The sequence below is a fragment of the Pezoporus wallicus genome, unplaced genomic scaffold (genome assembly GCF_028554395.1).
Source record: "Pezoporus wallicus isolate ANWC-B61680 ecotype Strahan unplaced genomic scaffold, APGP_CSIRO_Pwel_v1 contig_11133, whole genome shotgun sequence".
Taxonomy (NCBI): domain Eukaryota; kingdom Metazoa; phylum Chordata; class Aves; order Psittaciformes; family Psittacidae; genus Pezoporus; species Pezoporus wallicus.
Window position 1 is genome coordinate 1,059,484 of NW_026636583.1, and position 14,947 is coordinate 1,074,430.

General features: G+C 48.8%; 1 protein-coding gene across 2 annotated transcripts in view; it reads left to right on the forward strand.

The window, feature by feature from the left end:
• COL9A3 (collagen type IX alpha 3 chain) overlaps window positions 1-14,947 on the forward strand; it is a 35,651-nt gene that overhangs the window by 17,920 nt on the left and 2,784 nt on the right. For both annotated transcript variants that reach the window (XM_057400878.1, XM_057400879.1), the window contains 14 exons: window positions 283-336; window positions 614-667; window positions 1,224-1,277; window positions 1,850-1,894; window positions 2,777-2,830; window positions 3,220-3,273; window positions 5,799-5,852; window positions 6,575-6,646; window positions 11,045-11,080; window positions 12,352-12,396; window positions 12,747-12,779; window positions 13,144-13,290; window positions 13,915-13,969; window positions 14,704-14,886. In XM_057400878.1, coding sequence (XP_057256861.1) covers window positions 283-336; window positions 614-667; window positions 1,224-1,277; window positions 1,850-1,894; window positions 2,777-2,830; window positions 3,220-3,273; window positions 5,799-5,852; window positions 6,575-6,646; window positions 11,045-11,080; window positions 12,352-12,396; window positions 12,747-12,779; window positions 13,144-13,290; window positions 13,915-13,969; window positions 14,704-14,886 — 940 coding nt within the window. The remainder of the gene's footprint in view (window positions 1-282; window positions 337-613; window positions 668-1,223; window positions 1,278-1,849; window positions 1,895-2,776; window positions 2,831-3,219; window positions 3,274-5,798; window positions 5,853-6,574; window positions 6,647-11,044; window positions 11,081-12,351; window positions 12,397-12,746; window positions 12,780-13,143; window positions 13,291-13,914; window positions 13,970-14,703; window positions 14,887-14,947) is intronic.

The following is a 14,947-nucleotide window of genomic DNA, read 5'->3' on the forward strand; positions in this document are numbered from 1 at the left end:
GATGTGAAAGGGATGAAAGTATTCCTCTCAAAAATGAGATGCCTGAGTCTTATTAAAGATGCCCAAGTGCCGCTTCCAGCCTAGGGCACAGGGGTCAGATCTTACATCTCCATCTCTTGAAATGATCAAGAGTTACAGCCAGCATTGGGCCAGTTTTCTGCTGTACCTGAACAGGACAGGAGCCACTGAAATGTCCCTACAGAGCCTGAGTATTATCTTTGTGGACTGATTGTTCTGAAGGGTTGTGTCCTGGATAACGCAGGATTTGTTGTTGATTTCTAGGGTAGACCTGGACCAAAAGGAAGCCCAGGGGCTCGTGGACTCATAGGAGAGCCTGTAAGTCAATTAAACAGGTTGCAAGTCTCGCTAAGGTCCTGCTGGCTATGATGAAATAAAACACGATAGCTAAGAACTTGCATCTTAATCTCTGCTATCAAACTTCTGCTCTCTGGGTCTCTGTAACCTTCAGTGTAACCCCAGTTGTACTGCTGTTAATGTAAAGTCTCCCAGTACAACTGGAGCTGGACCCGCTACCAAAAGGTTCTTTGATACGAATGTATTTCACAAGCCACAATCTCCTTATAACCTTAAGCTGTGCTGTGTGTGCTTGCAGGGCATGCCTGGCAAGGATGGACGGGATGGGGCTCCCGGACTCGATGGTGAGAAGGTTTGTAAAGTCCGACTTAACCACTGCACGGCACGTTTCCATCCCATGCGTGTTGCAAAGCTCCTGGTGCTGTCAAGAACGTGGCTGGAAAGCTGTGGCTTCTACAGGGTTTACCATTAGTGTAACTAGTGAAGAAGAGAGAAGTTGCTTCTCTTAATTAATCCCAAGGATATTCTCTAAAGAGAGAAGATGCGCATCTGGGCCATGCAGGGATGATCTAAGCTCAGCCGTGCCCCTGTACGTAGTGGTTCCTACTGGCTGAATTTAGGCCTTCAGAGATGCCTTTTCAGAGCTGTTGGTGGAGGCATCTGTTTATTTTAATTGCCTGTAGACAAAGTGCTGTCAGATGCAGCACTGGATTTTGAACAGTGATCCCATGGGAACATGGACCATGTGCTGCACCCTGTGTCCGATTGGGTGCTCACCTCCTGTAGACACGATGTGCTCTTGGTCCTGCACATATAGGGAGGGATAAGACTGTTTGGGAATGTGTCTCCTACCTGCATCAGACCATTTTCTGGTACCAGGTGTCCCTTTAACGTCCCTATATCCACAGGGTGATGCAGCTCGCATGGGTGCTCCTGGAGAGAAGGGGCCAAATGGACTTCCTGTGAGTATGGCAGCAGGACCCATCCCCTCTGGGGCCTTTGGCTGCTCTGGTTCTCTCTAAACTCAAATTTGAGAGGGGTTTTCTCTTTCCCATCCCAGTGACTGCATTCTTTATGCAGGGAGGTAAGATCTGGGACACAATATCCTCAGCTCTGTCCCTGGCTTTTGCTTGTTCATTGGCAAAACGTTTTCTCTCTTCAGACTTCCACCTATCCTATTAAAGGTAAATGATCCCTTTCTCCTTTTCTTCCTGTCTCAGAGAACATTCCGAACACCCCTGGAGAGAGGTTTCTGCTCTGCAAAACGTTGCTGCTCTTCCTCTATTTGTATATTCCTCCTCTTTGCCCTGTCAAGGATTAGTGTATGTCGAGCTGTTAAGGATTAGTGCACACAGAGCTATGAGGGCAGTGAACAAGAGAGAAATTAAAGCCATTATTTTCACGGTGAAAGCCAAGGAAGAGTAAATCCTCCCTTGCTTCAAGCAAATGCTGCTCCTTGTGCGTCAGATCAGAGCAGAATAACAAATTTAATAACTCGTGCTTCTACTGACATTGATTTTTCTCCCCCTTTCAGGGACTGCCTGGAAGAGCAGGTATTAAAGGCTCCAAGGGTGAACCAGTAAGTGAATCCCTAATGATGGGTTCTGGTGGGGAAGCTACTACACTTGTCACTGTGAGGCTTTTCAGCTTTGGGGGATTGGTGCTCACAGGTAGACCCTGAGAGGACTTACCCCGAAGTGATGGTGGGCTGAGCTGCCCTGACAGTGAGGAGCAGGCATTAGGTAATATGATGTCCGTGCTCTTGCTGAGACAGCACCTGGATCAGCAAAGACATAGCAGGTACACAGGGAAGTCATCAGTGGTTTAGTAACCCTCAGAAGGATGCGTTCATCCTTTTGTCAAGGCTTCAACTTTGGGACTCAGAAGGCTGAGTGTGTGCAAGCAGGAGCAGGAATATCTCATCTTGCCTCTTGGAGACTTCCCCCCTACCTCAGGAGAAAGGCTTCCACAGAGCTTTAGATTGGTACCTACCTGTGAGATAAAAGGAAGTCTCAGACCAAAGCACTCCAGCACAAAGCTGTTCTGGAAAGTGTCTTTTTTTAATGCCCCCCTGCCCCTTGTTCTCTGAATTTCTCCATCTACATCATTATTCTTTCTAATCCTCATCCCTGTGAGTGCACTGAAAGGAGGTGTTTCTCCTTGCATAAAGGAATGAATGAAGTGGGGTATCCTGAGCATGCCTCCCAAAGAGCATCCCTGTATCATTGGTCCACTCCAGTCTGAATGAGCCCTCCCCAGGCCCTGGCCACAGGACAGGATGCTCAGTTCTTTGAACGTCTTGCTGAGATTTTGTCATCTTGGTTTTTAAACTGTAAAAGCTTAAAGCTGTTTTTATTCCCCAATGCAGGTTTTAACTCCCTCCATTTGTTGCTCTGCGTTAGGATTAGAAATAACTCTCTGAACTTATGGCCTAACTGAGTATTTGCTTCCTACACTGCAGGGCAGTCCTGGAGAGATGGGAGAGGCAGGTCCCTCTGGAGAGCCAGGCATCCCTGTACGTATCCCCATCTTTCACACTTACCACAAGCAAAGCAAACTGCAAAGCTGGAGCTCGTGTGCTGCTTCCCTGCACAGATAAAGCTTTCAGTAATGGAATAGGTGCTGTGCTGCCTGCAACACATGCAAACCATGGTGGTGATGCTCATGCCTATGTGGAGCCACCCAGGGATGCAAGTCGGATGGGTGGACCCCTCCATGCACAGATACGGTGCTGCAGCAAAGCCCACCAGGGCAGGCAGTGTGACCTAGTGGATGGGCCAGCAGGGCAGGAAGGATGCAGTTGAAGCAACCTGGGATGTGGGAATGCATTCTGGCTCTGCAGTGGGTTGGGAAGGCGGATTCATGGCTCCTAAATGGCACAGCTGACTTTGGTGTTATTGCCAGGGCGATGTTGGTATTCCTGGTGAGAGAGGTCTGCCGGGCCCCCGAGGAGCAACTGTAAGTACAGCACTGCTTGTAGAGCAGATAGATACCAAAAGAGAGATGAGCGCATGGGGATGACTCTCTGGCTAAAGAAAAAGACCCCATTCTCTCTTAGTATTGTGCCTAGGGAGGTTTGGCAGCAGGGGAATTACTCCTCCAAAAGAGGATCAGATCCTGCTCTCACTGACAGCTCTGTGCAGATGCAAGGTGATTCCTCCCCTTTAGTTTGTCAATAGAAGCTGCTGTTGTCCAGGAGGTTTGTTGGAGCTGCAATGGGCAGAAAGGAGAGACTGGACCATCAGCAATTCCCTCTTTAGACAGTAATAACATTCAGCTTCTGCTGAATGTGAGTCATTAATGAAGCGAAACTCCTGGTGTGCCATTGCAACGCACATTGCTCCAGCACATGGAGCATGAAATCCTTCCCCTTCCTGTATCGCTTCCCTTGGAGTAGCAGAGGTTCACTGCGAAACCCAAAGCTGTACAAGCAACAGGACTGGAAAGCCTGCACGTCATCCCGGTGAATGACAGGGCTTGAGAAGTGTATCTGGTTGATAGGAAACACACCCCATACACAGCGCTGGTACTTCTCACTTTTGCTCTAAAATGATGGCTTTTTGAAGCTTCTGGGTTAGAAACCATTGAGGTTTTCAGTGGAACATCTTGTTCCTGCTCTCACTGTGTTCCCTACGTCACCTCAGAGCCTGAGAAATAAACTGGAGTTGCGATGCAAACCTGAAAGTAACTGCATGGCTACCTGTTGTGTCCCTGCTCAATAGCAGAGATGCCAGTAAATGATACCAGGATGATAACAGCCTGATTCTACTGCTCAAAATGCCAGGGTACCTTTTATTTTGTCCCCCCCATCTAGTGCTGCTGTTGTGGTTGGACCTGACCTCCCCGTGGGTTTGTTGGCCTTTTTTCTTTGCTTTTTTTCTCCCTTTTAATCTCATTTTGAAACCCAGAAGCCCGCCGATGTGATTTCTGGTACGTGCCGCTTGGACCAAACTGAACTGTGTGGGGATCTATTGCTTGGGAGCAGCTGCTCTTTAAACTTCCAAGGAGAGGGAAATCAGAAATCAACTAAATTATTGATGTTTGCCTTTATGTCTGCGAGTTCTCAGCAAAATAGCTGACCCTGTGAAAGGTATCACCGTCTTATGGCCAGAAATCAAATGCAGTCCAGCTAATTGCATCGGGGTGGACTTCTGATGTGGGTGCAATCGCAGCTGAACCCGTGTTTGCTTCTAACCTGGGTTTCTACCCTCTGATTTGCATTATTAGAGCCCTAATTTATATGAACTACAGTTAAGCCTGGGCTGTTCCGAGGGTCGCAGGGTTTGTCCCGTGCTAAGGCTGTTTGGCTCGGAACAGTTTGCCTTTATTTAGCATGGAGCACCGGGGGGGTTCTTCCCATTCAGAGGCTGTTGGTTCTTTCAGGTCCCACCACTTGTAAAGGCACCACAGAGTCAGTTTTGCTGCAGTTCAGTGTCATTTCCCCTACCTGTATTTCTAACTCTCACAAGTTCTTCACTGAATTACAGGCAGAAAACAGAAGTGGAACCAGAACAAAAATACCTGAGCAGCTCTGTGGCCTTTTGAAGACGATGCTGCTTTGTTTCAGCAGATCGGCTCCTTCCATCACATATCACACAAGGGTTTCCTCTTTGTGATGACCAGGAAAACTTAGGTTCAGATACCAGGGAGAGTTTGTAGGGCCTAACAGTGAGGGAAAATATACTTAAGGGTTTCTTGGGTATGTGGGACAGTCCCTGCTGACTGATCCTCTGCCTGGAAGGGCCCGTTTGAGGTTCATTTGTGTCCATTAACACTACACTCAGCAGATGTGGATGTGAAAGGAGACGAAGCTGAAGTCCCACCTTGTGGCAGATGCTTGCCAAAGGCACCTATTTCTAGAAGCCACTTTGCAAATGGGATTTAGATGTCTAAATTAGGGTTTTTTTTCACCCAAGATCTTAAATGGGTATGTGATTTTTTTCTGTAGAGAGCAATAGAGACTCCTAATGGTAACATTCATGTTCTGGCTGGTGAGCAGCGCTCTTAAAAGCACTGCGCTGACAGCGTAATATATTGCCTGTTTCTGTACTGCTGCTACCAAGTGTGTGTAAGCAAGTGGATGCAATTGCCATTTTTCATTTCCAAGTGCCTGTAGCTCATGTTTTACAGTAGTTTCTTGCAGAACTGGATTAATTAAGAGCATAATATTGGGACAGCAGATCCCTTTCGATGCACATCGTCTGTGCTCTGTCACGTTACCACTTTCTGCTGTCATTGATCTGTATTACTCATGAGTGTGGCATGTTCTTGAGCATTAATATAGAAGCATTCCTGTTAATATTAACAGAGCTCAGTCAACACCAGGTATCCTTTACAGTGGCTCATCAGGTTCATCAGCAATGGCACTGGGCAAAGTCTGCTGCAATTCAAGAGCAGTTCTCTGTTAGAACTCATATAATTACCCAAGTGACTTACCTGACCCTATAGTATTTCCTTACCAAAACTTATCTCTCTCTTTCCAGGGACCACTTGGTCTGCAGGGCCCGGTGGGAGCCCCCGGTGTCAGAGGTTTCCAGGTCAGTCGCTCTCAAGGGTAATTGAATGTGCATTGGGTTTGACAGGCCATTTCTCTGCACACCTCTGGCAGGACAATTGCATGATGGCAACAAGCGATAGGAAGAAACCTTCTCCTGTTTGCCAGAGCCAGTGTGACACCTCTATTAACACAGCGCAACAGGAAGAGCACAAGGCCAGATAAGCTGCCTGCTGGAGCTATTTATATGTAGTAGCTGTTGGCAAAAGGTTTGAAGTTTGACCTTTGGAAAGACAATTTTATTCATCCTCAACTGGGATGCTTCCAGCCTATATGTCCTCAGTGAACTCCTCCTCCCTTCTGCCGCACTGGAGACTCCCATATTCCTGCCTCCCATCTCTGAGGGAGTGTTCACAACCATTCCCTAATGAAACTGGCTGAAAACCAGTGTGTGGTGCTGAGAGCATCCCTTGGTCGGGAGTCACAGATGGGGCTTTACCAGTGAAGAGACCTAGGGCAGGCAAAGCCTGGAGCACTTTGCCAGGGTGGTTCACCTCGGTGATGAGCAGAAGGTGGAATGGGCTGTACCAACCAACACAAGTGGTACCAGCAGCCAGCAAGGGGTGCCCAGGTGGAATGGATGGATGGGGGAATACAAGAGAAGAGATCTAAGACAAGTGACCTTGAACACGTTGTGGGCACTGGTGAGCTTTGGGGTTTTCCTGGCACTCTTAAGCTGTAGCTTGGTTTTTGTTTTCCTAACAGGGTCCCAAAGGTGCCAGCGGTGAACCTGGCCTGCCCGGTCCGACTGGAGTTCGTGGAGAGTTAGGTGACAGGGTAAGGAGAGGACACCTGTAATTCCTGCTTGGGAGAGATGAAATCAGAGCATTAATGGGGCTCCAAACACAGTGTAGCTGGTGGCACCCCAGCAAACACAAGCAGGCTTGATAGAAGGTGGGTCCATCGGGTGTCCCGGTCTATCCTCTGTGGCTGCTACAGACTCTACAGCCGGCAGCAGGATGTGTGCATCCTGTCTCCTCTTCCTTGTTTCTGTTTCAGTACAGGAGCTCCCGCTATTTTTAGACAGGATGGCTTGTTTAAAAGAGGCTTTGGGATCCTCTCCTAGCCAGAATAGGCGATAGCTGTTGGTGTTTGCCCTGCTCTGTACACTGATCTTCCCAAAGCCTCGCTCCCCATGAGCACGGGAGAGCTGATTGATGCATTTGCATTGCTCAGATCCTCAATCAGGCTTTCTGCATCTTAAAATAGCACTTTGTTCAGTGGCTTTCTTTCTCAACAGCAGCACACCTGAGCCCCACACCCCAGTAAATGTGGCTATTGAAATGAATTCATCCTCATTTAAAAGAAGCCAGCAGGGCAAAGCGAACCCTGTGTGCTGGGGGCTTGCAGGGGGACAGGAGCCCTGTGTTCGCCCTTCCTCGACTCCAGCTTTAAGGTGAAGTTTCTATGTAAGCAATCGCAGCCGCGGGGCTTTCACAATGGCCCTTCTGTGGCAGCTCCAGGCAGGTTTACAAAGGCCTCTTGGAAGGGAGTGTGAGCCTGGAAGTGTGAGACAGGAGGCTTATTGTGGAGCTGAGGGCTTCTGGCTGCAGGCAGGGCTTTGCTGCGGTCAGAAATGTATGTTCAGAGGGGAAGAGGCCCCTGCATAGAGCAGCCCAGCATCCAGAGAGCAGCCCAGCATCCAGAGAGCAGCCCAGCATCCAGAGAGCAACTCAGCATCCAGAGAGCAGCTCAGCATCCAGAGAGCAGCTCAGCATCCAGAGAGCAGCTCAGCATCCAGAGAGCAGCCCAGCATCCAGAGAGCAGCTCAGCATCCAGAGAGCAGCTCGGCATCCAGAGAGCAGCTCGGCATCCAGAGAGCAGCTCGGCATCCAGAGAGCAGCCGGGCATCCAGAGAGCAGCCGGGCATCCAGAGAGCAGCCGGGCATCCAGAGAGCAGCCGGGCATCCAGAGAGCAGCCGGGCATCCAGAGAGCAGCTCAGCATCCAGAGAGCAGCCCAGCATCCAGAGAGCAGCTCAGCATCCAGAGAGCAGCTCAGCATCCAGAGAGCAGCTCAGCATCCAGAGAGCAGCCGAGCATCCAGAGAGCAGCCCAGCATCCAGAGAGCAGCCCGGCATCCAGAGAGCAGCTCGGCATCCAGAGAGCAGCCCGGCATCCAGAGAGCAGCTCGGCATCCAGAGAGCAGCCCGGCATCCAGAGAGCAGCCCGGCATCCAGAGAGCAGCCCGGCATCCAGAGAGCAGCCCGGCATCCAGAGAGCAGCCCGGCATCCAGAGAGCAGCCCGGCATCCAGAGAGCAGCCCGGCATCCAGAGAGCAGCCCGGCATCCAGAGAGCAGCCCGGCATCCAGAGAGCAGCTCGGCATCCAGAGAGCAGCCTGGCATCCAGAGAGCAGCCCAGCATCCAGAGAGCAGCTGAGCATCCAGAGAGCAGCTCGGCATCCAGAGAGCAGCTCAGCATCCAGAGAGCAGCCCGGCATCCAGAGAGCAGCCCGGCATCCAGAGAGCAGCCCGGCATCCAGAGAGCAGCTCGGCATCCAGAGAGCAGCTCAGCATCCAGAGAGCAGCTCGGCATCCAGAGAGCAGCTCCGAGAGCGAAGGAAAATGTTATGCTTAAAGGAAAATATAATCAAAAAGTGCATGTTTTATATAGGAGCAGCTCCGCTCTGGAGCCAGGCTGAGAGAGCTGGGCTGGGTCAGCCTGGAGAAGAGAAGGCTCCTGAAGGGGAGACCTGAGAGCAGCTCCAGTGCCTGAAGGGGCTGCAGGAAACCTGGAGAGGGGCTTGGGCCAAGGGCCTGTAGGGACAGGCCAAGGGGAATGGCTTTAACCTGCCAGAGGGGAGACTGAGATGAGCTCTTAGGCAGAAGCTCTTCCCTGTGAGGGTGCTGAGGCGCTGGCACAGGGTGCCCAGAGAAGCTGTGGCTGCCCCATCCCTGGCAGTGTTCAAGGCCAGGTTGGACACAGGGGCTTGGAGCAAGCTGCTCCAGTGGCAGGGGTTGGAGCTGGATGAGCTTTAAGGTCCCTTCCCATCCAAACCATTCTATGATTTCTGGCTCTGAAGTCAAGTTTAGTTACTCTAAGATGTAATTGTTGATTGTTTCTTAACACCCCAGAAAAACCCCAGGAAAGCAGGTTGTAGCAGGAGACTTTCCCCCTCTGCATACACAACTGGTACTTGGAACAACATCCATCTGCCCACCCCATCCTGCTGGTGTTAGTGACAGCCATGTGTGACCACAGTCCTCCTCCATGCAGGCAGTGCCAGCACCATGGACTTTCACATATGGGCACAAGATTTGGGCTGGGAAAGACCCTAAAGCCTCAGCCTGTGTCTTTATACCTTAAGCAATATGTTTGCTGCTGGGGGTGGACAGAAAGCACAGCATGTGCTGCCCTGGGTTTGCTTTACAGGCACCCCAACCCCTCTGGTCCTGGTGTGTATATAGAGAGCTGCCAACACAGCATCGATACAGTCAATCAGAGCAGCCCACCCTGAGATCAATTGTGCCTTTTTTATCTAGGAGGAAAAGCTATTCCTGCAGGCCTGAGTGAACAGGTTCTGATCTGATTTTCACAGTCCTTGGACTGACTGTGGCCAGGAATATAACCTGCTTCATCAGTAAGTGTGTTTGCTGGCATGAAAAACACAAGAGGTTTAGTGCATTAAGGTATAAACCGGCATTGAGATGATGGAGTGGATATTGGAGTGGGATATTGGGCAGGGGTTTGGTGGTTGTTGCTCACTGAGGTAGCAATAAGCAAATGTTTTTCCTAAGGTTTTTTATTATGATCAGATTCCTGAGGGTTCTGGATGCTGGCAGCCATTGGGACAGTGCCTCAGCTCCATCATGGCATCGTGAGATGCTTGGCCAAGCATGTTGGTTGTGTTTAACTGATGGGGTGCTACCAGTGTGAGGGCAGCCAGTGGTCCTAAAATCCTGTCATGTATTCCTGCTGTTAGGAATCACTGTATAGTTTGAATCTGAGCTTTTCTTGAGGGGAGCTCCTTGCAGGACATAGCCTTTGGTGACTGAGCTGTGTTTGATTGCCATCAACTTCCGTGGAGCCTTGAGACTCTGTGAAGGCGGAGGTACAAATCCAGATGCTAATGTTCAGAAAGGAATCTATCTCCTTTGCCATCAGCAAACATAAAATGGGGCTTATAAATAGCTGTGGTCATTTGTGCATTTCCACATTCCATTGTCTGCTTGGCTGAGGATTATTTTTTTCTTTAATAGAAATGCCCCTTTTTAACTTATTTAGCTTGACTTGAGCAAAACGACATGCCCTGGTTATGAATGTTTCTCTTCCTTGAAGCTTTTGTTCCGCTGAGCCATCTCCAGATCTAGTTATTAAAAAAGACCATTTTGCAGATGCCACGTTGATGAATGTGCCATAGAAATCCTGCTAGAATGGTAAAAGGATTGAATATCCCATTTGTTTGCAGTGGAGATAAAACCCTGAACTCCTTGTTGGCCTCTAGGGACCCAAAGTTAGGAGTCGGGTTGAAAAGGCCTCATGTCCTCTCTGTGAACGCCAGGGAGGTAAAGGTGGAAGGATTGCATCTCCTTCTCCCATCTTCAGGAGTGAAAGGCAGAGATCAGTCCCTGCCAGTCCCATCCTGGACCTCATCCTTTAATTTGGGCATTTGTAAAATTGCTGTTTCAGTCATGGTAGTGACTATAATGAAAAGCAGAGGGGAAAGCAGAGTTCTTGCCCCTGGGATGGATGTGAGATATGGCTTTTGTAAACCAGGTTTTAAAGACTAGGATTAAAAGCACGGAATTCCTTGTTGTTTGATACAGGGAATTGAGGAGGCTGGTGTGAAATGGGCCAGTGTAGATAACCTGTGCCAGGCAGGCGGGGAGCAATGCATTGCTGAGCCGTGGCAAGAAGGTATCACTGGTCTGGATGATGAGGATTTGATGAGCAGAGGACCACTGGGGCCAAGCTGAGAGCTCTGCTCTGGGAAGCTGCCCTATAACACAAACTGGTGACTGCAGAGTGCTATGGAGCTAGCAGGGATGCTTAAAATCTCTTCTTATTTCCAAGAAGTATGAATGAGATTCAAATGAGATTCAAATGAGATTCAGACTGTTCTACTTGGCAGCTGGAAGACTAATTCCCAGCCCCTTGCTGAGCGAGTGAATGTCTGACCACACCAGGAATTCACAGTTTGAGCTCACTGGCTTGCTTTCTTTCACTTATTCTCAGGGTCCTATTGGTGTTCCTGGTCCCAAAGGCAACCAGGTAAGTGACAACTTTCCTGTTGGAGTCAGCAGGGGTATTTAAAGTATACCATAGGTGCATCCTGTGGCAGCACAGACTGCTTTTCCTCCCTCAAGTGAAAAGATTCTGGAGCAGGCACCAACTAAACCCTCCTTGGTCCCATTTCTCCTGTGTTGGTGAAAAAGGTGTAGTCTGTTCTAAGGGAGACACATGAAAATGGTGCCATAAAAGTGCTGGTCTCTTGCTGTGTATTTCATAACCCTGAGGATGCTCTACGTGAGCTCCTCACCTCATACTGCTGAGTTCAGTTTGCACAGCTCTTCACTGAACTTCATGTGCCTCATGGAGAGGATTCGTTGGAGCCTCAAAGCTTGGCACACTAGTAGGCTGTATTAAATAGAACTTAACCTTTTCCTTTTGCTGGCTTACTCTCATCAGTGAGCTTTTGAGCCTGTTTTCATCAAATATCTGACTTTTGTTAATGCCTGACTGTGTCTGTGCAGAAAACAAAGAGCTTTTCCAGCAAGTTGCTTGTTTTGTTCACCAGTGTCAGTGCCTGTGTGAGCCCTGTGTTGTTGCTAAGGGAAAGATAAACCTGCTCACTGCTTGTCTTGATACAACTTCCCCTCTAAAGCCACAGAAGCACCAGAGCAATGTTCATTTTCTGCCCTGATTACTGTGTAATAAGCTCTGCTGCAGTGTTGGGGTGGGATTGCTGCTGCCCTCAGTGATGCTCAAGTGTCACACGCTGCTGTTGGCTCCATGGAGGGGAGCAGTAAAGGGATGCTCCTTGTCACAGCTGGTAAAGAGAATGTCAGCAGAGCTTTAGCCACTCTTAGGTTACGCTCCCCAACCAGAGCAGAGAGGGATGGTCCTCACTAGGTGATGGATGCTCCTGTTTAAGGGTGGGATGAAGATGTTCTGCAGCTGACTCTGTTGAGGAAGCCCATTTACACAGGACACTGAACATTCAGCTGTCATTGCAAACCCACATTTTCTGTGAGACCTGAAGTTTGCATTCAGTGTATAAGGAATGCCAGTGCCAGCCTGTGAATGTCTTTCTCTCCATCAGGGCTCTCGTCTGTATGAATTAAGCCTTTCATCCAAGTGCCAGCTTGGGATGCAGCCAGGGAACTGTAGAGCTCAGCTTTGGGAAAAGAGAACTTGCTTTTGCTGGAGCATTGGATAAGCTGCCACGTGCCCCCATCTCCCTTAGGAGCTGGGGTTATCCAAGTCTCAGCCTTATTGTCAATAATCCTTGTGCACCACTAATTGTGGTATCTGACTTTCAGGGCATTGCTGGAGCAGACGGCCTCCCAGGGGACAAAGGAGAACTGGTAGGTGTCCTGAAATGCAGTAGAATTGATCCCTCAAGTAACAGATCGGTGTAGAGAACCATGTATCAAGGATTAACATGGTCAGTTAGAATTAACCATCCATGCATTTTGTCCATCCCAAAAAGCAGCCAGGTTGCCTGGACCTGTGCTCACCATTGGTACCCAGGGCAGGTCTCGTCATTGGAGTCCTCTCCCTGTTGTGCCAGGGCTCAGTCCTGGCCTCTTTGCCAGAAAAGCCCATGAGGTGCCACGTGTGTGTGACCGTGGCTTCCTGTAGCTTGGGAGATTTTACTTCAGGTGTGTGGTTGCTGAATGATCATTCTTCTTTATTTCCCTTCTCTTTCTAACAGGGTCCCTTTGGTCCCCCCGGCCAAAAAGGAGAGGTATGTGTCAGACCTTGCAGGCTCATGCGCTGAAGCTTTGCATCTTTAGATGATGTATCTCCATAAACTATGTCCTGGCATCATATCCTAGAAGCATGTTTTCTTCCTGGGCATGCTATAAGATCTATGGCAAGGATGACTTTTGGTGGCATTCAAAACACTCAGATGTGTTTTGCTGCAGGAAGGAGCCCTGTTATCATGAGCTTTGTATGTAAAACCACTCATACATTGCAGGAAGGGTACATGCCAGATCAGTTAGGGAAACCTGGAGAAAGGCTCAGCTAATCCCCATAGGAAATTAATGGGCCATGTGTTCTGTTTGAAGTATTAGTGGGTTTTAATCTCATCTCCTTCTTCATTACAGCCAGGAAAAAGAGGAGAACTCGGTCCAAAAGGCGCCCAAGGACCTAATGGGACAGCTGGAGTACCGGGGATCCCAGGACATCCAGGGCCCATGGGCCGTCAGGGAGAGCAAGGCGTCCCCGGCATCACAGGAAAACCTGGGCCTCCTGTACGTATTACCTGCTTCTGGGCACAGTCAGGGAGCCTCCCAAGTGGATAAATCATGGGGTTTGGATGCATATTCAAAGAATAAGGTCCTGTATTTAAGCAGACAAATGTGGGTAACTGCTTGCAAGAGAACAGTCTTGTACTGGGAGTTTAGCAGTGCAAAAGGATTAACACTTTGCAAGCTTCAGAATTAAAGTCTCTGCAGAATTAACCTTGTCTCACAGTCATCCGTGAGCAGATTATCTGTGTCCATTGGCACAGGCTGCAAGTCCCTGTTCTCATTACAAAAGTGAGGTAGAAGCTGGTAATCCAAAATACAGCTTCTGTTCACCACTTCTGTCTTGGTCCAGAGCTCCTGTTTCATCATTGAGGAAAGGTCAAATAAACCCCAGATTAATTTTAACATCAGGCTAGATATTCAATCTATGCCATTAGTATGAATAGAGCTTCTGAACTGAAGCAATCATCTTTCAAAGAGGGAAGAAAAACTCACTCCTCTTCATGCAGGATCCAGTGCTTCCTACTGAGCTGCTAGCAAGGAGTTTTGTGCCCTGAAGCTTCTGTCAGGGATGATTATGGACAACATGGTTTGTAGGAGGTGTCCTCATTCTTCTGTTAATTGCAGGGCAAAGAGGCCAGTGAACAACATATAAGAGAGCTCTGTGGGGAAATGATAAGTGGTGAGTATTACTGAGAGCAAAGGGGCTTTAATTACCACGCTTAGCTGAAGATGGGTAGATCCTGAACAAAAGACGGCTCCTGTGGGTTGCTATTTTTGTGTCTTGGTAAGAAGAAATAAGCTGACCTTTAATGTTAGAGCTTATTCAGAGGTCAGTTGTTGTCTGGCATGAAATTCATTTTTCTAAGATTAGTATTTTTAAGTGGTTCATCACAGCAACAAGCAGCATGTGCTTAGAGCAGCTTTGACACCAGTACCCCACACACATACCACAAGCACTGGCTACGAGGGTTTGCCCTAACCTGTGCTGTTGTGAACTTCAGCACATCCCATCACCTTGGTCAGGCCAAGGAGGGGGCTTCTTCCTCTAAAGTCCTTCATTTAGAGGTTATATTTGATCGCTGGGATGAAGTTAACTCTGAAAGCTTGTTTCAGAAAACTTGTTTGAATCATTGGATATTATTTTCTAGAATACTTGATATTTTTTCAAGTGGTTTAGGAAAAAGGAAATATTGATAGCTTAAAAACCTGCAGGTTTCTCACCAAAATCAAAGCATGTAGGAGTGCAGGGAGCAAGCTCTGCCCAAGTACACAGCTCTGCTTTAATGCCAGGCACTTGCTTTTCAGCTCTCACTCGATTAAGCACACTGGGTGGCAGACAACAAACAGCCAAGCAAAGAGTGAAGATGGTGGATGTGGAGTTTTCAGTTGTTCTGGTTTAATTGCTCTTTTCAGATCAAATTGCACAGTTAGCTGCTAACCTGAGGAAACCCTTGTCTCCTGGAATGACGGGTCGGCCTGGCCCAGCTGGTCCCCCGGGTCCACCTGGAGTTGTGGGAAGCGTTGGACATCCTGGTCCTCGTGGTCCCCCGGGATACAGAGGGCCAACGGGAGAGCTGGGTGATCCTGGTCCCAGAGGTAAGAAGGACTAAACCAACCTGCTTCTCTTTTATGCCCACATAAATAAAGTGCAAACGTG